Genomic DNA, 23,573 nt, shown 5'->3' on the forward strand with positions numbered 1-23,573 from the left:
TAGACTGAATCTCAGCTTATTTTTATTCATTGCTTAGTCCAAGACCTAATCTAGAACATCAGCTGTCTCAATTGACATAGATGTAAAGGACTGATGATGATTGGTGTCACTTATCTGCAACTTTCAGTAACTCTCCCAAAACTGAAGAATATGGGAAAATCAAACTGAGTACAACAGCAAGAAGGCAGAGAACAAATACCCCAACGACAGTTTTAGGATACAAATAATTCCCTGGGCCAATTTGTAATATCTAACTAATCACTAGCTGACACTGTGAAAACACTTTCTGAACTGTTTTCAGAAAACCTGGCATGGAGAAATACCGACTAAACCACTTTCAGAATTTGGGGGAAAATACAAATAGCTGGGCTGGCACGAGTTTTCTGTTTTTGGCTACCATATCTTTAAAGGCATTTCAATTAGTAATTGCTTGCTGTTTAAAAACATAAATTCAACAATTTCAGCAGAAAGAGAGACCAGTACTTTATTTCTCTACTGCTGCTCTTCCCAGAAATTAGAAGGAAGCAGAATAGTTGCATATAGAAATTTAAAAAGAAAAGGAAAACTTTCATAAATGCATTATTTTATAATAATTAACTGTAACTGATAAACTGTATGGACTTTAGTTAAGTGGCTGATTCAGTTTATGTTCGTGCTACTCAAAATTTTTGAAAATGGTGCCATATTGGACTGATATACCTGTCTGCAGAACGGTCTCAGGATCAACAGATGGTAGAAAATTTGTATCTAACGACCTTGAAAGAGAAAAATAATTTATTGTGAATGAAAACAGAAGTTTTAAGACTTAAAAGCAATAAAAATTATGCAAATTTCTAATTTTTCCCCATTGTGAATACTGGTCATGTTACGTTTCAATACACACCTGTCAATGTCCAAGGAAATTTTCAAAATCTCAGGAATGTTTAACATTTTAAAATTTGTTTTGGTTGTTTTTCAAAGGAAATAAATGAACAGACATTAAGAACTTAGAAAGATATTATTAATACAAAGAAAACTTTCATATGTCCTCTCGAAACATATATCATATATTTTACTGCAATGTAACATAAATGCAGTCATATACTGTACAAAATATGTAAGGGAGCTATAGAGAGTTACAAGAATATTTCTATGATCAAGCTAGAAGCAAAAAGAAAGACCACAACAATAGCTTCGAAACACCAGACTTTTGATAATTAAGATTCTGTAAGTACCTAAGGAACAATTAATAACAGCAAGGAAAATATTACCTCTCTTTCTCCTGTTGGTTTCCCTTATCACTTCCACTGTTGATTAATGCAAGCTCATCAAGTAAGGATGTAGACTCTTTTGTAAACTTCTCAAATGCCTATATAAAATAGTGAGTTAGCATTTCAGAGACTGAACTTTAAAATGTCTGAGCACTGCACTATAGTTCTTTTATTGTTCCATTATGAACAAATCTAAAGATGGTGGTTGGTCTTTACGTTTTGCATTAATAGCAACTGCCATATCACTGAAATGTGTTATTTTTACATCCACTGATTCAGGAAGTCCTCACTTAATGACTGTTGGCTTAATAACCATTTGAAGTTATGATATATAAGACTTCAAAAATCTACTTATGCCCCTTCCTCTAAATTACAACTGCTGCCTCTCTCCCTGTGGTCATGTGATCACACTATTGTGCTTTGTAACTGGCTCACATTTACAACAAATTGTAGTCATGTGACCACAATTTGTGAGATTATTTATTTTATTTTGCTATTTTCCAGCAGAAAATAACCAAAACAAATATACATGTTGGATTCACTTAAAGACCACATAACTAGCTTCATGACTGTGATGACTCGCTTTACAAGTTGTAAAAGTGATTCCTGTCACGTGGTGCCTGGACTCACAACCACAAGAACATACAATTGTGCTTGAAATTCCATGTTCCATTGTGGTCACAAATGTAGGGTTACCTCTGTAATTTCCTGACGACACCCAGGGCTTTGGTTAAATCAGGGGTGTCCAAACTTGAGAACTTTAAGACTTGTGGACCATGCTGGCTGGGGAATTCTGAGAATTGAAGTCCACAAGTCTTAAAGTTCTCAAGTTTGGACACCCCTGGGTTAAATGCTCAGTCCTCATAACCATTTAAAGCAGAACTAGACTAAGGATATCATCAAGCTAAACAGGACTTTAGGTTATAATTGGTTATAATTTTAAAAATCCAAGTTGCAAAACTTGGTTATAATTTTAAAAATCCAAGTTGCAAAACTAATCATTATGTTTTGATAGCTGCTGCAATGCTGTTGAGAAGCCATCCTAAGAAACTTCATCCAACATTAATCATTATGTTGTTTTTTCTCTCAAGGGTAATGATGAGTATCAAGGATGTGTGTGCACTGATGTATGTCAATGGAATGGAATGTATAATAAAACATACTTGTCATAATGGCAGTATCAAGAATTTTTCAGCAGAGAATTTTTATGTGTGTTGAAATAACCAATTAAGAAAATATTCAAATAGCAAGTAAGGATAATGTTAATATTACACTATTTGCCAATCAATATCTGCCTTAAGAATCTTAGTCTTTATTTTCATGAAATTCGGCATGAATTACAATCACATTGGCCAACTGCAGTTCACAACTATTACAATCTATATAGCCAATTGTGGTTTTTTAAAAATCTGTAATCCTGGCTGTATCTTAAAAAGTGTGTACAACGAAAGGACAAGCAATGATAGCATCTCCAAATCCTGAATTGTCAACTAACCTTGGTAATAACATGTGTGGATTTTTTTAACCTCCAGTTAGCACCAAACCCAGTTGTATCTAGATGCAACCAGATTATATTTCTTGATCAATTATATTGAAAAAAAAACATTTGCCAAGAAACTAACCAGTCTTTTGTTCAGCCAATCCATATGATCATAGGTAAGACTTCCTCCAAAATCTTCTGTTAGTTGAGATGGTTCTATGTATCGAGTAAGCTTGTTAGCAGATACCAAAATAACCTATGAGAGTCATTAAATGGGAAATTAACAACTCAGAAGTTTGTGTTAGAAAATAAAATACTATACTTCAACTGAAAACCATCCATTTTTTATAGTAAGATTGAAGTATAACAGACTTTTCAGCTATTACACTTTAATAAATAAGTAGGAATATTTAAAAATGCATCAATGAATTAATGTTTTAAAGAAAAGTCTTAATGGCTCATCTCTTGGAACAAATATTAAAATTTTTGTCCCAATTAATATAACTCAAGTTTTTACTTCTATTATACTTATAGGTAAGTTAATATAATTCTATATTTTACTTCTATTATATTATTAGTATCTTGTATTAAATTATTTGGAGTAAACTGTATATACAATCAAATGAATCACGATCAACTAAGCTTGAAAGTTCATACCCCACTCCAAAAGTAGTTAAAGTTGTTGAAAAGAAGCTTTCTTCCACACTACTGTTATCATGATAGAAATTCTAAGCCACAAAGATGGAACAACTATTTTTAGTCTTAATGAAACTGGATTATTACAACCATATGAAGGTAATCTGCAAATCAGATTGCTCACTAGGGACCACAATCACATCCTATGTCGACTAACAGAAAAAGCATTGCTGTTTCAGTTGCTACAGTGTTAGGTAGTGTAAAAAGACATTATAAGATTGCAAATCCAATTAACTGAATTTCTTCTCTTCTGAATTTATCTCCCTGATTCAATCCCCAGGCATTCAAATTGTCATCCTTTCAAACTAACATTTTAAAACACAAACAACACAAATGAATTTTCCACTAAATTCCAATGTTCATAGACGGATCATCTGTAAAAATGGTGACAAAGTAAAACACTTAAGAAACCTGACATATGTTTTTCATTTTTAAATTATTTTTAAAAATTAATAGTTCCTTCTTTTCTAGCTACCTTTTACTGGTACCTTTAAATAATGGAGTACAATATCCTAACCCTAGCCCTAACAAAGCATGTAGATGCTAACATATCATTTTAAGTATTTATCTACTATTTACTGTATCTGTAAAAGAGCCTTTCCAAACAAGGAACTCAAACTGGCTTGCCAAACAAACTGATCACTCCCCACATGTGTGATTGTGGAAGCACAACATATTTTTCCATTCACAAAGGAATTTTTGCAAAGAAGAAATCCCCTAAAAAGTGAGTAGCCTTTCGGAAGTTTCTGGATTTTGGATCAATTAATTACTAGGTACTGCTTGGCTGAGACATCTCTGTTCACCAACTTTGCACCACAGAAATGTCTATAAAATCCTGGTAACTTTAACAGTGAGAAGAATCCACTCAAGCCCTGTTCCTTTTGAAATGTGAAACTGGAAATTTTGGGCAACATAAAGTCACGCTGTCTGGAAGTGTCATGTAAAAATTATGGGTTGTCAACTGGGAGTTCTGTTCTCCCACAACAGCTACATGCCAGAAGAAAGGGAAATTGTACGGCAATGTACAATATATTGGAGCCTTCATCAACCAAATCCACCTGGTGGGACATACAATTCCAGAAAGCTTCTATTAATAAAGCACCACCTATGACAGTTAAAAACAACTGTCTTGCACTAGCAAAGCCACAATCATCACTGGCGTTCACCCCTGAAATACTATTATATTTCAGGATTTCACTCAATCAATGGATAGATGATAGGTAGGTATCTTTCCCTTCCTTGTTCCAAGCAAAATATTAATTTATTATAGTTTATGATGTAATTTAACATTTTTAGAACTTTACCCCAATCTTTGAAACTTATGCTAATATATAATTGAGACCTTTGTTGTTGAAATTGTTTTCCAAAGGAATAATTTAAAATCAGATCTGTTTTTTTTAAAATGGCAAATAAAAAACATGTACACAACTTTGAACCAAAAACTACAAAGGGGGGAAGCCCCTAAATTCAAAGAGTTAATGAAAACCTTGTTTTCCTTGTGCATCACAGAGCACCAAGAATATTAAGATGAGAAAATTCACATGCAATGTCTCTTCCTTCAAATTTAACTACTTCAAGACAAGATTTTTGAATCTATAACTTAATCTGAGCCACAGCAAGCCATTTATATAAGTATATTGATGTAGTTTTATTACATTCTGTTTTATATTTACTCATTTTTAAAAATGAACTCATAAATCAAGGCATGCGAGAATAATTTGCTGCATGGTATCTGAATCATTATGTAAATACCTCAGAGTTCCGAACAGAAAATATCTTTGTTAAGAAAGTATAAAAAATAAGTATCTTCCAGAGCTTGCAACTCAGATTTTGTTATTTAAAAAATGTTGCTACATGTTTATTTATAGAAGTATGGTTTCCATATTGTATTAAAGTAAGTAAAAGTGGAAATATCCCTAGGGTTCCGGTGCAGAGAACATGTTAGGAACCTATCTTACAATACCATCAAGCATTATTTCATCTCCAGCAATATATTTTTGAAAATTCAAAAATAGATGGATGGTTAAAATGAATAAGGATATCTAAAGAGTCTGCGGAGGAGGGGGGGTGAACCTTACCAGTCATAGCTAAGCATAGCTATGTCCTAATATGCCAAAAATGGTAGCAGCTTTGAGTTGGGATGGGGATGAGGAAAGAGCTGCCAGCACTTAAAAGCCTTGCTAGATTAAACATACTATTTTTCCAACATAACTTGCATAGTACACACACACGCACACACACACACAGAGTGTTCTCAAATTTTCTGTATTACTGTCAACTGACAACAGTGTAATGAAGTTACTAAAATCAACATGCCTGAATTTCACTGCAATCATTTTGCTTTTATGTTCATAACTGAGTTTTAGTTATAACAAATTACCCTCATGGCTGCCATCACCTTCTTAATTAAATGCCTCTATACCGAATGAAATTAAATACATTTTTATAATGCAATCACTGATAGAAAATCAGTCCTTCGAGTAAAATAATAAAAACCGTCCAAATTTCTGAAAATGATAGAATATGAATATTATCTCAGGATCATTAGTGCCTTAGTAGTTTTTCTCTAGGCCTTTTACTAATTTGTTTGGAAGGAAAACAATACCGTGACAGAGAAAGGGCATGAATCAATCCTATGGGGAGAATTTTTAATGGGGATACATTTCAAACTATGGAACCTTGCCACAAGGAAAACAAGGGCCCAGATGGTACTGGATGGCCCTCAACAGAACAAATTCAAAGATGTATTCTGAAGTGTGATTGCGTCTTATTTTTCTCTGCTCCAGAGAGAACTTTCACCAAGTAGAAAGAGATAGGGAGCAAACGCTTGTTGCCTTTGGTGCCCTTAAAAGATGGAAATTTAGAGAGGCGGACGGGCCATATTTTAAGCCAGCCCAGTCGGGACTGGGCAAACTCATGGCTAAATCAGGTTTATAAGTCATCAAATTCCCGCCAACTCTCCTGTATCCTTCACTAAATACAGAAAGAGCATCTTAACAAATAGAAGAGTTGGAGATGAGCAAAGCCAGATAAGCATGTCTTATATTGGAGGAAGTATTAATGCACCTACCAGGAACAGTTAAAATGAAGGAAAAATTAATCTTAGAAGGATCTGGTTACACAAGGCATTATTAGTAAGGGAAACTAGTAATTAAGTTAATGGCAAAAGTATTTCAAGGGACTGATTTCAAATGGAAATCACTTACAGCTATGACTAAGAAAATTCAAATGTAAGAAGCCAACATTTCTGTAGAAACAAGGGATCAGAGCAATGCTAATTATTCAATAATACGTCACAACATGGTAAAGTTAGTGTTATGAAATGTTTATACTGTAATATCCAAGGAATCATTTAATAACTCTTTCCAGATTTTCATTCATTAGGAATGTATCTGTATTCTAAATCCATGCAATGATAGCTTAAGTGCAATAGTTAAGCCAGAAAAAAATAAATATACATACCTCAAAGCCAAGTCTATCTTTCTCTTTCCAAAAGCAAAAATGTGTAACCTTTTTATCCCAGAATTCATCTGGTTTTACTACACAAACAAGGGATACTTCAGCTGGAACAACATTCTAAAATAATAATAAAAATACACAATTAAATTTCTTACTAAATGCAAAAACATAATGGCCTTACAACACCTCCTTATATAGCACAAAATGTTTGTAAAAAGTAATGTATGGCACAATGAAGACAATAAGTACCATGGACACCATCTTAAAGAAAAAAACATTAATGTTATAATCATCCTCAAAACAATTTAAAACTATCTTGAGAGATACTGTATATTAATACTGCAATCCTAAGAACTCAGAAGAAACAGAACCATTTCTACTCATCACAACTGTTTCCTCTTCCTATGAAGTTATTTCTTAGTTTTGTCTCTAACTGAACATATACGTAACATTTAATATGCAGATAGCAGGAACAATCACTTATTATTTAATGATTATGACAGCATACATCCTCCAAGTTTTTTAAAAAGAAAGACGCATTGTATCTTAACAGTTAATAAAAATATCTGGGATCAAAATGTCAAACTTCATTAAGCCAACATCTGTTAAAAATTTTCATAAAGCCAAAATAAGTCATTTGAATGAAGTTGAATAAAGAATAAAAATAGGGCTAATAAATTCTGCCAGAACTTCACCTTCTGCCTACTTCTTCCTAGAGTTCTTTTTCTCCCATGGGGCTGCTTTTATTTCTACTTCTGTTTAGGATCCAGCCTTTTTAAAAAGTATGACAAACATAATACCCATATTATGAAAAAATGCAAAAGATATCTAAAAATTGAGTCGTGAAATGGACCATCTTACAAAAACAATAGATTAAAAACATAAAAGAATATTGTGGCATTTGGTGAGAATTATGGAGATTTTTAAAAAATCCTACATAAACTACAGGATATTCTTTGCAGGCCGGAATGTAAAATGAGATGTATTGGGGATCCATGAAAGTGGTGCATGTTATAGAGACCATGGGTTCAGTTAAATGTTAAACTCTCAAATGTTATAAACATGACATTGACAATGGCTTATTACTCTTTCTGGGAAAATGTCATGAGTTTGTGCTTAATATTTAAACCTGTGGCATTGAAGGCTGGGAACTCAAACATGAAGGGGTGGGTTCCGGCAGTCATTACTGCCGGTTCACTCGTGGCCGTGCTTAGCACACATGTGCTTGATGCATGCTATGCCTGCATGGGCAGTACAATAAAAATTGTTCTGCGCATGCACAGAAGAAAAAAAAAAAACCCAAGATGGTGGCGCCTATGAAGAACTAGTTCAGGATTGCGGCAGGCTTGGGCCGCTGCCGATTCCAGAGATCCAGGCTGCCAAACCACTACCGGTTTGGCTGAACTGGTCCAAACCAGTAGGAACCCACCACTGTATTGCTGTCATCTATCTCTATAGGATGTAGCCTTTTCTTGGGAACTAGATTAATCTCACAAAAAATGATAAATTCAAACTTTATTAAGGAAAAATAATAAAAACATGAAATGTCAAATCCCTTAACTTGAAATATTGAAATGCATGCGTGCAATGTGTGTAGAAGAATGTATAATGTAGAAGAAGAATTATAGATACAATATATTATGGAAAGACAGCAGTTTGGTTAAAATGGAGGGACGGGACACAAGTTAACAGTGACCTACAAGCCTTTCAGAATCTCTAAAATGATATTGTAAAAATATTATTTGCAGCATTTCAAATATTATGATCAGATTAAATATGATCAAATATATTTGCATTAAAGAGGTTTGAAGAAATAAAATACCTTAATTTATAAGTTGAAGCAAGGATAAAATAGCTTCTGTCCCTATCTTGGACAGAAATACATAGGGGATGAAAAGAACTTGAATCAGAAACTCAAAATTAAATCAAGAAAAATTCATGGCTAGCATTTTCTATTTCTACTGAAATTGCATTACTAAAGGAGAAGCTCTTTTGCTTTAATTACAGGAACATCCTAGGTCCTTAGGAATTTCAAATTTGAATAAGATGTTGTAGGAAACAATGCATCCAGTGACAGTTAAAACTTTTTCTTGGGTTTTGCCCACTTTTAATTTTTTTTTTCATTTTTTCATCTACAGACAGTCCTCAAGTTAAGCCCAGAATTATGGTCATAAAGTCAAGCACATCATTGTGTGACCGACCTGATTTTATGATATTTTTCATGATGATCACTGACTGAACACAACAGTTGTAAAATGCATGGGGAAATTTTAAAGCAAATGCAGTTGTTATTAAACAAACATATTGTTCATGGAGACCAAAAGTAAACACCAGTTTCTAGCCAAAAAATAAATAAATAGAAAATTGCAGTTATATGATTACAGGATGCTTTTTTTAAAAAAAAAAACCTGTAATCCCTTTCATCGAGGTGGAGTTGGGGCAACTGAATGGAGCTGAGCATTTACTGGCCGGATGCCCTTCCTGATGCCTATGTGGCGTTTGCAGAAGATATTTTCTGTTTCCGCTGATAGAGAAACAATGGTTGCTGCCTAGGATTGAAGTCTCAGCGTCTCAAGTGTGAGGTGAGTGTGTTCATCTCTAGGCCACCGCACACTGATTACAGGATGCTACAAAAGGCCACAAATTTGGTTCAGTGGCTGAGCAACCAAAAAAGTATATTTTGGGGGGGGGGGGGGTCAGAACATTGAACAGTCACTAAGCATCCAATCATTAAGTGAGGACCACCTATATTTCCTGCAGAAAGCAGCTGGGGTATCTGATTCTCTGCATGTTATGAAGATTCGGATGCAGACTGCATATTCAAGATTATAACCTGTAGTCTAGCATACAATCTGCATTTACAACATAGCTATAAAGGCAAAATATGTTTAAAGCAATTGAGAATATATAAATATACTGAAACTTTCAAACCATGATTTATTGAAAATAATGCAATGCATAAGTCTGCTTATTTTATTAAATCAAAGCCAAACCACCTTCTCAGATGTTGAAGAACTTCAGAAAACTAAATTCTTTGCTAAGATTCATATAAGTAATTCTTACCTGTAGCATTAACACCACGGTCTTTACAACATTCCATTGAGATTTTCTACCATCCACTATAACAGTAAATCCTCTGGCTTTACACTTTTCACTATAAAAAATAAAATATACCGACATATGTGTGTAATGTCTTGTATTATCTCATATATTTAAGCTACTACTTTAAAAATGTTTGATATACTCTACCTCGCTTATTACTTCCCTATGCCAAAACTACATTTTTCTGGTGTCTATGTTTTTTAATCTGTTTTCACAAAAAATAGTATAAGAATTTTTAAAGAGAAAAGTCAATTGATCCAAAATCTGAATTTTTCACCTGCTTTGTCTTTCCTTTTATTAATTCTAATGAAGAACAAAAGTTAGAGTATCCCCAGTTTTACTAAACTGTACTGTCTTAAGACAGAACTGGCTGATGAACAGCCAACTACGGAAGTACTATCTCATTAATGGGCTGAGAGTAGATCAAGGCAACTTTACAGAAGCAGAGCAGAAAAAAACAATGTTGCTGGACTTAAGTGCAAGCTGGAAGATGTCATTTGTGTACTTAGAAGTTGGCTGCTATATGTGTATCAACTACTTAAACATAAAACTGTCTACACAGTATAAGTGTATATGTGACAATCTGTAAGAGGGAATAAACACATTTCGTCCCTATACTATTTAAAATCTTATCCTGACACTGTTTTGAAAAAATAATTAAATATCAACAAAATTAAAACATAACTGAACATTATCTCCTAGTTACTGGCAAATGGGTAACAGTAACTTACGGTACATGTATCAGAGACTCAACAGAAGTTGAAAAGCTAGTCTACTCTTTTCTTTTCTGATATAAAAAATGTTACATGAAAGCTTAAAGTCATAATGGACAGTGGACATCAGTATCTATGAAGTCATTAAATAATGCATGCAAGAGAAATAAAAATAATGTATTATGTATTTGTGAATCTAAAAGGAATGGGGTATAAATGATGTGAATGAAGGTGATCTGATCTTATGGATAGGATTAGATAAATATATGGAAGCTAAGGCATAGTTTTAATTAACAAGTCTGAGTTTAGTCATCTCTACTGTTGAGGCTGAGTATCAAAGCAGGATTTCATACACTGGTGACACATACATGTAAGGTTGCGATAAATGGTCACGATAAAAGAACTGGGCTGGAGCTTTGAGAAAAATTGTGAAACAATCTGAATGAATGCAATCTAGAGGAAGATGTTACTCTATTAGGTATGTTAATGGATGAATGGGAATGAGATAAGGAAACAGAAAATACATTAATTTAACTTTTGAATTTAAAATATGTAATGACTGCACAATTTTGTTAAAAGCATGACTGGCATCCGCTTAGAAAAAGTTGTTTGTTTCAAATAAACAATTTAAATTCAAGTCTATTCAGGTGTGTGTGTGTGTGTGTGTGTGTGTGTGTGTGTGTCTTAAAGGGAATGAATATAAATCTTAAAACATTACTAATTTGACAGTTTATAAGATTAAGAGTGAAAAAACAAGTGAAGGATACAAAGATGGTGAGAGGTTCTGAATGTGTGACAGACAGTGTCAGCCATACATCTTGGGGGAAAATTGGCATGTAAGAAAAGAAAATTAAGTGCAAATATCCAAGACTGATAGAATGACTGCTGAAGGTAACATCATGTCACAAAATAAGTCTTTAAAAAATCACCTTGGAATACTTAGCAGATAGTCCAAGGTGACACTCAATTCATCCATATTTGTTTGTTCAAGGCATAATGGAATTGTCAGAATGAGGCCACTTCTTCTGTCTTTCCCACCTAAAAAATATAGACAGAATGGTTAAAAAACAATTAAGAGTGATTCACTATTGCCTAATATATTTGGAACTCAATATATATTTTCAAAACTGAATGGTACTATTGAAGCACTGCACTGAAATTGTGTCCTTTGGCTATTAATTATAGACAGCAATTGATTTCCATTCAAGGGACCTGAGTTTCATTTCTCTCTTTAATCTCTGCATCACCCATAAAGGTTACATTATCCAGGGCACATTTGGGAGACACTGAAGCTTCATAAGGAGAAAAAACTGAATGTAGCTAAGAACACTACTGAAGCCAACCTAATATAATACTAATAAATTACAAAAGATCAGATATGCTATGTGTCTGCATGTATCAAAACCACCTCATGTTTCAAATTATGCTCTATTTAAATTGCTGTTATAGTAAGAAACATGGTTTGACTGACTAAAAGATTAATCATCAATGTTATACATAAGTAATAAGTAGAAATTATAAAGAATCTCTAACTCCCGGTGACTAGCTATTAGCACATGATTTAGAAGTCCGATGCTGAAACAGAAACAAATGTTGTTTGCATTTAAGACGTCTGTGTCTGACAGAAAGCAAAAAGCTCTGGGCCTCAAGAGAAAGTGGAAAGCTTAAAACAAAAATAAAGTGATGGGTGGGGCAATGAAGAGAAAGAGATACAGCTTTTTCTGCTTAGGGAGTTTTGGCAGGTCAAACTCGGGGAGTTCCACAATTCCTTTGTCCTGAAAGCTGCAAAGTCCCTTGGATTGTCAGAGTTCCCTGAAGATTTAAAATCATCCTTGGAATACGCCGCGTTCTCGTTAATGCAATAATCAGCATGCAGTAATGAGCAAAGTACAGATGAAAGTCTAAACAAACACAGCACACAATATCAGTGTGTTCTACAACAACTATGCTGCAATTGCAACAAAGAGTCTTGCAATATCTTACTTATGAATACATTTATCATTACATAAGCTTTTGTGGCCCTACATTTGACTTTATGAAGTGAACTATAGCCCATGAAATTTTATATCCCAATAAATTTGTTCAGTTAAAGAAAGCAGATCTCTGTAGTTAGGAGTAAAAATAAAAAGTTCATCCATGACTGGATACATCATAAATCGGCAAGAGAATCAGATTATAGCTCCCACATACAGCTTCAGGATTGTGAGACAAGAATGAGTCGTTCTTTTCAAATACGTTTCGGCATAATTTATTCAATCTAATGACTTCTTCACAGGATTTTAAAGGACATGCTGAAACAGGTATAAGTATATAGAATTTTTTAAAGCTCATAAAGGAGATTTTGTGAATTTCAAAGAAGAACCCAAACATCTGAAACCCTACAATGTATTTCTACCATTATGATTTTCCTCATAGTTCTGATTTCATTAATATGGTTCACTAAGTGACTAATAATAATTATTGTACAGAAGAAAAAATCACCCCATGCATATCAGAATTTAGAATTTATTAGAATAACAGAGTTGTAAGAGACCTTGGAGGTCTTCTAGTCCAACCCCCTACACCACTTCAGACTTATTGTTATCCAACATCTTCTTAAAAACTTCCAGTGTTGGAGCACTCACAACTTTTCCTGATTAATTGTTCTAACTGAAAGGAAATTTCTCCTTAGTTCTAAGTTGCTTCTCTCCTTGATTAGTTTCCACCCATTGCTTCTTGTCCTACCCTCAGGTGTTTTGGAAAATAGCTTGACTCCCTCTTCTTTGTGGCAGCCCACAAAGCTCATATCCTTTGTAGGCATCCATTTTGATACATCTAGAAATAATCTATTTGAGGGATCTAGTGAAAAATCACTTATACCCTCAGTTCCATTATATAAATTCTAACATTTAATAAAGGTGAACTCTTCTACTTACAACATGTTAACCTTCCATGAGCACAGGGGTTTTAAACTCAAAATATCATGAGTGTCACATAAAGACTAATTCATTAACCCAAAGGCTGCAACATTAAAGCTCTTTTGCATGTTGATACAAAAGTATCTTGTATGAGTTGAAAAATAAAGAATATCACATTATGCCTTTAAACATAAATTTATTTTTTTAATTCTGAAAAAGAAATAAGACAAAGCCTTTTCACGTAGGTATTTTGTCAAGATAACAACTAGGATGACCTACTCAATAATCCCATCCTTGAGCCAAGAGCTGTTCAAATCGTCATTTTTCCCCCTTTTCTCTACTTAAGGAGATCTTTCTTTCTTTGTATCTTTCCTTTTTCTCCTCTCTCCATGTCTAGAAAATAATCTTGCACTGGGACAACCAGAACTTGGCCTTAGATAAATTCTTCTTCTATCCATTAGGGAAGACAACCTCATTTCCCTGTAGAAGGGACCAGGATTGCTTCAGAAGTAGCACTTACCCACTCTGAAATTCAAGAGTAAATACGGTTCCTGGAAAGTGATGCTGCTTAGGGTAACAGACTAAATTCAGCCCAGCTAACCAAATCTTACAGCTGTTGGGAAATCTATGGGACGAGATCTTTTTGTGGTATTCAATACCCTGACTTTCCCAGAAAAAATCCTTGACTATAAAATATTGCTGCGGTTAGGGGGCCACAGTGGCTCATGCGGTACGAGGCTGGGCCTGCACACCACTCAGGTCAGCAGCTTGATTCCCATGAGCGAATAAACCATGTAGGGACAAGAAAGGAGCCTCCCCATATTGCCTACTAGCATTCAGGCACCCCATGGGTAAAAGATAACACCTCCCAAAAAAATTCCTTTCATAGAGGCAGCCAGCCACCCCAGTGATCCCCTGGCTAACATGTGCCATAGACTAAAAAAATAATAATAATAATTGCTGGGTTGGTAGAAAATTATTTGGAGTGCTGCATATATGTGATAAAGCTTTGAGACACATAACAAAGAAAATTTAAACTCAGTCGCTATCATCATCATTTAATGACCCCATAATCCCTTGGGGGGGGTGGAGTCTGGGTAACTGAATGGAGCTAGCAGAGTGTATTAATGGCCAGATGCACTTCCTGTCGCCAGTGCAGTTTTGTTCAGCAGATACATTCTCATTGTGCCCAGAGAGAGAAACATCTGCCTCTACTTAGGATCGAATTCACGGCTAATTTGTAATTTATACAAGTTAGCATAAATTATTTATTGTGAACAAATAGATGGGAACAATTTCACATATAAATAGTAACACAAGGAGTCCTCGTCACTCAACCATTTATTTAGTGACCATTCAAGGTTATGATGGCACTGAAAAAAAGGGACTTGCAACCAGTCTTTGCACTTATAACTGTCACAACATCCCTCTAGTCATGTGATCAAAATTCAGGCACTTGGCAACCAGCATGTATTTATGATAGTTGGAATATCCCAGAATCATGTAATCGCCATATGAGACTTTCCCAGCCAACTTCCCCCCAAAAAATATCATTGGGGGCGCATGGATTCATTTAACTGAATTTATTTGCTTAACAACTGTGGCAAAAAGGTTGTAAAAGTGGGCACAAATAACTTTGTTCCTTGGCAATGGAAATTCTGGTCCCAGTTGTGATTGTAAGTTGAGGACTATCTATATTGATTTTTTTATAACTTTCCTTCACCAGGTGAATAAAATTTTACTACCCAAGTGAGAAAGAAATAAACATTTCTTCTTTTGTATTATGTAGGCCTCACCGTCCTCAAAATCCTCATCAAGGAGAGAACCAACCTAGAATTAAGGAGAACTTTCCTGACAGAACAATTAATCAGTAAAAGGACTTGCCTCTAGAAATTGTGGTTGCTGCATCACTGAAGGCTTTTAAGAAGGGACTGGGCAACCATTTGCCATAAATGGTGTAGGGTTTCCTGCTTGAGCAGAGGGTTGGACTAGAAGACCTTAAGGGCCCTTCAACTCTCTTATTTTGCCTTACCTCTTCTCTCATGAAATAGGAATTCAGCCAATTCCAAACTGCAGGTGAAGGAAGATGAAATGACTCAGCTTTGCTCAAAAGAATATTTATCCTGTAATTTGAAATCACTAAGCACATTTAAGGAAATGGTACTTTCCTTCCTTTTATTGTATTTCTTTCAAATAGGGCTGGTTTCCATGTGTTCAATAATGGAACATTTCACTGTCACTTTAAGGTTTTCTTGCTATTGTTGTTTATACAAGAGTTTAAAAATTAAAAAAAGAAAAAGAAAAAAGTAACCCATTCTGCGGAAGGGAAGTCAGCCCTTTTTAGCACTGATTGTCCTATAAGCAAGATGACCAAAAAATGTGAAAAAGGTAAAAACATGGTTCTAAAAAAGGAAGGAAGGAAGAGGATCTTGAATAATAAATGCTTGATGCAAATAACAAATCATTGATTACCCTTCCTTTCAATGGAGATGTTATACACTTCACAAGAAAGCTTTTCTGGGCATATGGCAATAGCTAATTGATGGGCATCTGATGCCTTCTAAATTCCTGTTCCCATTGCAGTCTACATAAACATCTAAAAAGCTGTTTCTCGGGAGCTGGAGGATCTCTGGAACATATGGATATGCTGCAGAAGACTGCAGCAGATAGAGAGCTTTACAAAGATTGCACACCATGGCATGCATAAAGAAAAGAAATATCGGTTAAGGTACAAAGAAAACCAAACAACATATGATATATTCCAAATCAATGCCAGCTCTCATAATAGCCATACCCACAGCATTGCTTTCTATTTTCTATTCACAGCATTGCTTTCTGTTTTGAACTGTACTTCAAAATATGTGTGGTATATGTTGGAAAGGAACAATGATAAATTCATCAAAATAGTAGAATCTGAAGGCATAATTTAAAAGTGAAAGGTTTCAAAGTAGCAAAATATGGTGGGCAATCATCTTCCATCAGTGAAGATAACTGCCCATAGCAGGAATGAAGAAGATGAAGGTGATGAATTAACCAGAATCAGCTCAACCTTCTAGATCATTTAGGGAGAAACTCATTATCCCACATTTAAGAGGATGGAAGAGAATTGAAGCCAAACACCATTGCTTTTTCTCCATTGCTCTGGAATAGGTTTCCTGGTAGAAATCAAGCTAGCCCCCAGGGTATTGGTTTTCAGGAAGATGTTACACGTGTACCGTAGGTTATAACAAATTCCTAATTTCTTGCACCCAGAAGATCTAAGAGTAAAGGTTACAGTGTTACACTAATTATATAGAGAATCTTGTTCAAAGACAGTTGGAACATGTATATACATTAGTGCAAGACCTCCACTGGGAAATAATTACTTTATAGCTGAAAAAGATGTAAGGTAACAAAGAAGGGGACAGAATATCCTTATTAGCATAAAAACATCAGATACGTTCCTTAAAAGACAATATAGTAGCTTTGATATACAAGTTTTGCCAAGGCTCTAATTGCAAATCTAACATGCTATATTATACTCTTCTGCAGGAACAGAAGAAAAAAAGTTCTCCTTTCTTTTGAGATGTGAACTTTATAATCAATTAGTCACTAACAGGCACAGATTTATTCAATAAATAGAAAGACACAATTCTCAAAATCCTTAAAAGATGTTACCTAAGGAATCCATCCAGTCACCCACACTCAAACATTGATTTTGTTACTGATTCACAAACTAATTCATCATGAACTCTTATTCCAATCCCTCCTCAGTTTTCCCCCAGTTTTGGCTTTTATGGCTGTTACTTTATTAATATTTTAACCATGCCCCCCCCCCTTTTTTTTCCTTTATTGTATTTCATATAAGCTGCAAAGAGATGTTGGATGTAGGAAGGGAATATAAAGACAATCCATTGGCCAACAACCAATGTATTGGTACTCAAATTATGTATAATGAGTATATAAGTTCTTCCTTATTTATTTCTGAATTGCCCATTTGCCTCAAAGAGGGACATATCTGCATAGACCGATACGTACATGTGTGGCTGTATCAATGATTCAAAATCAATTTCTGATATACATAAATATCACTCCATAAATATCAACTTTTGCAAATTTTAGATCACCAATTTTTGCATGGAAACTGGCTCTGCCCAAGCACAAAAAACTAACAAACTTTTTCCACATATATGAATGAGGCAGGCAGATTTTAAAGAATGCACAGAATGGTAGCCACCTTTTCACACGTGTGCAAACAGCCTGATATCATGTTATACGGAGTTATGTAGCTTGTTTACCCAAGTCAGAGACTGTTTGCAATATATATATTTACAAAGCTTTAGTTTACAAAGGCACATTTTTGGCCAAAAAAACAGAAGAACAGGTGAATGAAGATATGTATAATTAAGAACACCACGATGTAAAATTATTTTCTTGAATAGTTCCTTGCCCTTCACTGCTGATATTATGGGAAGTGTCGTAATTTGTTTCCATTTGACCATTCTAATTATAGCTTTTCCAAGTAATATAAAATCTAGTCTTCCAGTAAAAAGAACTGGGGAAAATTAAAGAAAGACAGATGCATACATAGAGACAAAATTCTGACTTAATGAATCTTCAAAATGATTTTCAGAGACCAAAGCAATATGCTTTCTGTTTCTAAAAATAAAATAATTAAGAACCTCTATACCAATTCTAAACATTTCCTTTGGTTCCAAGTTCCTTTGCAATAAGTAAAATTTATCTCTTAAGTATATTTAGTTAGAGATGATGCTTAAAATTTTAAGCAGTTGCTTAGCAAAGCTATTTTTATTTGCCTTTCAATTGAGGATGGACATTGCTACACTTTAATACCATCAATGCCCTAAATGAAAGGTAGGAAGCCAACCATTACACCATGTTCTCTGATTGAGGTGGCTGGGTGGAATCCACACACAGCTGAGGGAGATAGGAGAGGTAAAACATGTAATGGGCATCTGATATTTTAATAATCATTAAGCAAGCAATTATATTGCAACTATTTATGATCTATTATGCTTCTATACATTCAAGACCATTTTTTGTTATTTTACATTTATGCTAGCAACTTGTAACTCAAGCAAATTCTCCTTTTGGCATCTCCCAAATATATTCTTATCTGCCAATTATATTGCTAAAAAGAACTACAGGTAGTCCTCAACTTACAACAGGTTGTTTAGTGGCTGTTCAAAGATGCAATGGCATTGAAAAAAGTGAATTATGATCATTCTTCACACTTATGAGTGTTGCAGCATACCCATGGTCATAAGTTCAAAATTCAGACACTTAGCAACTGTCTCATATTTATGACCTTTGCAGTGTCCTAGGATCATGTGTTCTCCTTTTATGACCTTCTAATAAACAAAGTCATTGGGGAAGCCAGATTCACTTAACAACCATGTTACTAACTTAACAACTGCAGTGATTCACTTAAAACTGTGGCAAGAAATGGGGCAAAACTCACTCAACAAATTTGTCACTTAGCAACATAAATTTTGGACTCAATTGTGGTCATAAATCTAGGACTACCTGTATTTATATAGTACAAGTAGGCTTTTAAGTAAAAAATAACAAAATAAACCTTAATGTCTTAAAGTTTGTAACCTTTCCATTCAGGCATCTATAAACAGCAATAAACGAGATAACACAAATATAAAGAGTTGTTACTACTTAAGAAACCATTTTTAAGCAGTGCTGATTTAGTCATGAACTAATCAAGTTATTACTTATATGGTTAAACCTCAAGGATTGGCATTATTACAATATAATAAATAGTAATTATGGTTCTCATTTTATAGGGTTCTAAGGAAGGAAAAAGTATGGGCGCTCAGTCGAAATTACAGGAGTAAACAAAACCTCTTTTATCAAATAAAACCTGCTTAACAGGAATACTTTTTCTGTACAATATGTCAGAGGATGATCTAGGCATCCAGCCAACACTCCAACATCAATTTAAAAAAATATAAAGCTAATCTAGTATTTAACACTACTTGTAGCATTTAAAATTAAAACATCCAAATAAGTCCTAAGAGAAAATAGCTTAGTAGCTTAGTCTGAAAGAGCTCTCAGCCTGATCAACATCTCAATCAACTGTTTCGAATTCTCTATATTTTAAACATAACTATGTATGTCAGTTATTTGAACTCCTATTAATATAATATTTTAAAATTAAAAATAGACATAGAATATAGAGAATTTTAATACACCAAAATAGAAATATAATTTCATCTTTTATCTACAGAAAATTAGTAATCATTATTTCCACATGAACAGGACAGAGATTGAAGGTAATATAAAATACATAACATTAGAAGAATTTCTACCGAATATTGAGACTACATATCAGAAAACAATGAAAACAAAAAAGTGTTTTAAAACACAGTTTTTCTTATAATACGTAAAAATGAAAGGACAAAACTGTACCTGAGAGGAAAGCTAATTTTTTCTTCAGAATAGACAGTATTACGGTAGCATCCATCCTATCTTCTCTTAACTTTCAGAGATCTGAAAATGCAACAACATAATATTGAAAATCACAGCCAAAGATAATAAATTATTACCGATATATGTAATTATGCTAAACTTGTCCATGTAGAAGGCTTATACCCATGTGCTCTTGTTATAACTGAAGAATGTTTCAGAATATTAAACCCATTAATAGAGGTCACATTCTACTTTTCTTTCCTAAAGTTCCTCATGAACTGTAAAATATCTTTTTACATTTTAATTCATTTTAATACTTGTCTTTTTTATTCAACTGTACATGTCATCCTTTCTACTTTTTCATGGATTGCCAGTTCTAATTTTCTACAATAAAAATTTTAGTTACTGAATTTTTACAAATAATCCACAAGCACAATAAAAAAATGTCAACATTATCAGACAACATTTCAATCTCATTCTTAAACACTACCTAGCTCAGAATTTTAATTTTTAAAAAAAATCAGAATCTTTCCAATGGGATCTGAAGAACATTCTGTGATCTATACTCTTGCCAAAAATCCAATAGTTGATCCAGGCACAGAAATGAAACAAATGTCTCTGTAATGAAGTACTGTAAAAAATTGGAAAAAAGGCTATCACTAATGATGACATACAATTGCAGTTAAGAGAAAGTTAAGAGAAAGTGGGGAGAAAAGAAAGGTCCTAGGAAAATGAGGTTGATGGAAAAATCATTACATGTATTATTTTATATTGCTTTATTATTTTTATAATTAAACATTTTCATAAAAGAATTCAAGGGAATGAATATAGCTTATATCCCTTCTTCAATCTATTTTCCCAACAACATTCTCATTGCTTAGGACTTTAGAATCCATTTCTCTTTTAGAGAATTAAGCTAGGAAAAGCAGTATTTCTGCCCAAGGAATAAAAGAATACCCTTCTTCCAGTTCATAAGCAATTACATTTTTTCTTTGAATGTCTGATTATGTGTGCTTAGCAGAACAGGTACTAAGGCCATTCAAAGAGAATTACAAGTTTTTCATTAGGATACAATGCACTTTTCATAAGGAACAAATACACTGATAAAACATGAAGGCTAAAAGGTGCTATGACTAGTAGAACAAGCTTTCAACATTCTTGACAACTATTCATATCCATGAAACAAATATTGAAATTCAATAGACAATGCCTCCCATATAATTCTAATAGTAACAACTGAAGAATTAAAGTTAAAGATGCCTGGCTGAGTAACATCTGTTTTGAGCATTATCTTTTTTTCTGTATTAAAAAAGCAATTTTATCAAACACTGGCACATTTCCTTAATCTACCCCATGTAAAGGAAATGCATTATTGTATCACCATCTATTTTATCTTTACAATATAAACTATTCTAGAAAATACATTCAATTATTTTGATTGCCAGAAGCTTTTCAAAAGTACATTTCCTATATTCAAAAACTGAGATTCCTTAGGCCATTTTAATTTTACAAATCCACCTACTGTTTTCAACTGCAGCTTATTTATTATTTGTACAAAAAACAGAACTTGTTTTTATACACACTTTTCTAATCAAAATTCATGTTACAACTTCACCATTAGCATGATAAAATCTTCCCAACTTCTGAATCAAAAATGTTGAATGACTTTTTTTATGCGGTAGTTTTAAAGGTACATCATAAATAGATCACTACAGTCTTTAAAAAAGATCAAATAAATATACTTTTTATTTTAAGATAACTGGACACTAGAATCTCAATTCAAATACAGCATTAGCCCTATTTTTCCTTGAAAGCATTAAGAGATATATAAAAAGTAGAGGAAGTATGCCTAAATTTATTTTAAAAATGAATTAATTAAGACTTTTATTTTCCTAAGGAAACAGGCCATGCTCTTTTTCCAGGTGAAACTGGCAAGTTATCATTATTGTATGACTTAATTAGCAATATTGCAGAAATGTATCATTAATACATTATGCTTATAAATATCAGATGTTACACCCCAGAACTATTTTTTAAAAACATTTTCATTAGATTTGAAATAATTACTTAGGTGGAAATGAGTATTGCAAAAACAACAATTATATGTGTGTCTCCTGAGAACCAAATGCCTCTGAATTCAACAATACTTTTGTAGGTGACACAAATGTAATGTAAATGTATTGAGATATATATATATATATATGTATTTCCAAAGAAGTTCATTATTTAAAAAAATATATTTAAAGACTGGATCTGGTTGTACTGCATCCACTTCATTTGCTGATTTTAAAATATATTCATTTATCATCTATGAAAATGAATGTATACATTTATAATTTATATGTTTCTCATCTGGCATTCTAAATGAAGTGTATCAATAAAAAAAGCACTATTTTCCTAAAATTTGATTCACATAATGATAATTTTAAGCCCTATGCTTTTAAAAACCACAAATATTTATGTTGAAGTAAATGTTGCCAAACATAGACAAAGAAATAAAGAATTCTCTTAAGACTTCTTCCTAATGCTCTTTTTTACTCCAGAAATATGAAAACCCAAACTAAACATTACTTCCATCAATGCACCATTTTCAGAATAAAGTCCTGACAAAAAAAAATCTTGAAATGCATACTGATTTAGCTTTATACTGAACAGTTTAATTCACAGTCCTATAGCAAGATAAATATAGTCATCGTAAAAAAGGGCAAAAAAAAAAAGGACAGTAAAAGAGCGCCACCAAAGTCATATAAAATGATAATTTGGGATAAGGGCATTTCAGCAGGCAGTCTGTTGTGACACAGATGAGTATCCACATAATTTCCTACAACCATAATTTTGGTGTAATAATCCTTTCATGAAAGTTATATGCATCAATCTGCTTAAAGGATTGATTCAAATTGTAACTCAGTTGTACCATTTTAAGGACAAAGACATAGCATTAAAAAAGGTCAATGTTACAACCTATCTTTCTGGCTTCCAGCCAGGTGTATTATTTCCACCCACATCTTCCCTCAGACCTTTTTGCTGTAAGCCCTGTTTCTTTGTACACTTATTCATATAAACACTTGATAATACAAAAGAAAATTCTGGAGTGAGAAGAGCACAGTAGCTCAAAAACTATCAGTTTTATATTATTTATGAAATTATTTGTCAATGCTATAATTTAAGTGGGTAGAAGAACAATCATGTCAGAAGCCTCTTTGAAGTAAATTACTAAATATACTTGGTTTTATAAGTTTAAGTATACTACATATAACTGAATTTTATGAGTCAGCTCCCGGCAAAACCAGCTGTTTGACATTTCTCTTCACCACTAATTCATGAACATAGATTTTCAAGTTATTTTCCAACTTTAGGATACTCTTTATCTACAACCTATTATTAACTTATTTCCAAGGAATGAAGAGCAATATCTTAATCTTACAACAAGTCCATGAATTGATTCAGGCTTGCATAATGATAGTATTCAAACATCATACTAAAGCATATGATTAGTTCACTGGATTCCACTACTTAAATCCAACCAGTAGAGAATGCAAATCATGGCTTATTGTTT

At 33.5% G+C, this 23,573-nt stretch overlaps 1 protein-coding gene across 7 annotated transcripts in view; it reads right to left on the bottom strand.

Moving 5' to 3' along the window:
• SESTD1 (SEC14 and spectrin domain containing 1) overlaps positions 1 to 23,573 on the bottom strand; it is a 50,183-nt gene that overhangs the window by 15,940 nt on the left and 10,670 nt on the right. For all 7 annotated transcript variants that reach the window (XM_081935259.1, XM_081935256.1, XM_081935253.1 and 4 more), the window contains 7 exons: positions 20,018 to 20,098; positions 11,630 to 11,738; positions 9,949 to 10,039; positions 6,889 to 7,002; positions 2,873 to 2,986; positions 1,251 to 1,348; positions 700 to 755 (listed from right to left, as the gene is read on the bottom strand). In XM_081935259.1, the coding sequence (XP_081791385.1) occupies positions 700 to 755; positions 1,251 to 1,348; positions 2,873 to 2,986; positions 6,889 to 7,002; positions 9,949 to 10,039; positions 11,630 to 11,738; positions 20,018 to 20,072 (637 nt within the window). In that variant the 5' untranslated portion in view covers positions 20,073 to 20,098. The remainder of the gene's footprint in view (positions 1 to 699; positions 756 to 1,250; positions 1,349 to 2,872; positions 2,987 to 6,888; positions 7,003 to 9,948; positions 10,040 to 11,629; positions 11,739 to 20,017; positions 20,099 to 23,573) is intronic.

Source organism: Natrix helvetica, assembly GCF_964273705.1.
Source record: "Natrix helvetica genome assembly, chromosome: 1".
Lineage (NCBI taxonomy): Eukaryota > Metazoa > Chordata > Lepidosauria > Squamata > Natricidae > Natrix > Natrix helvetica.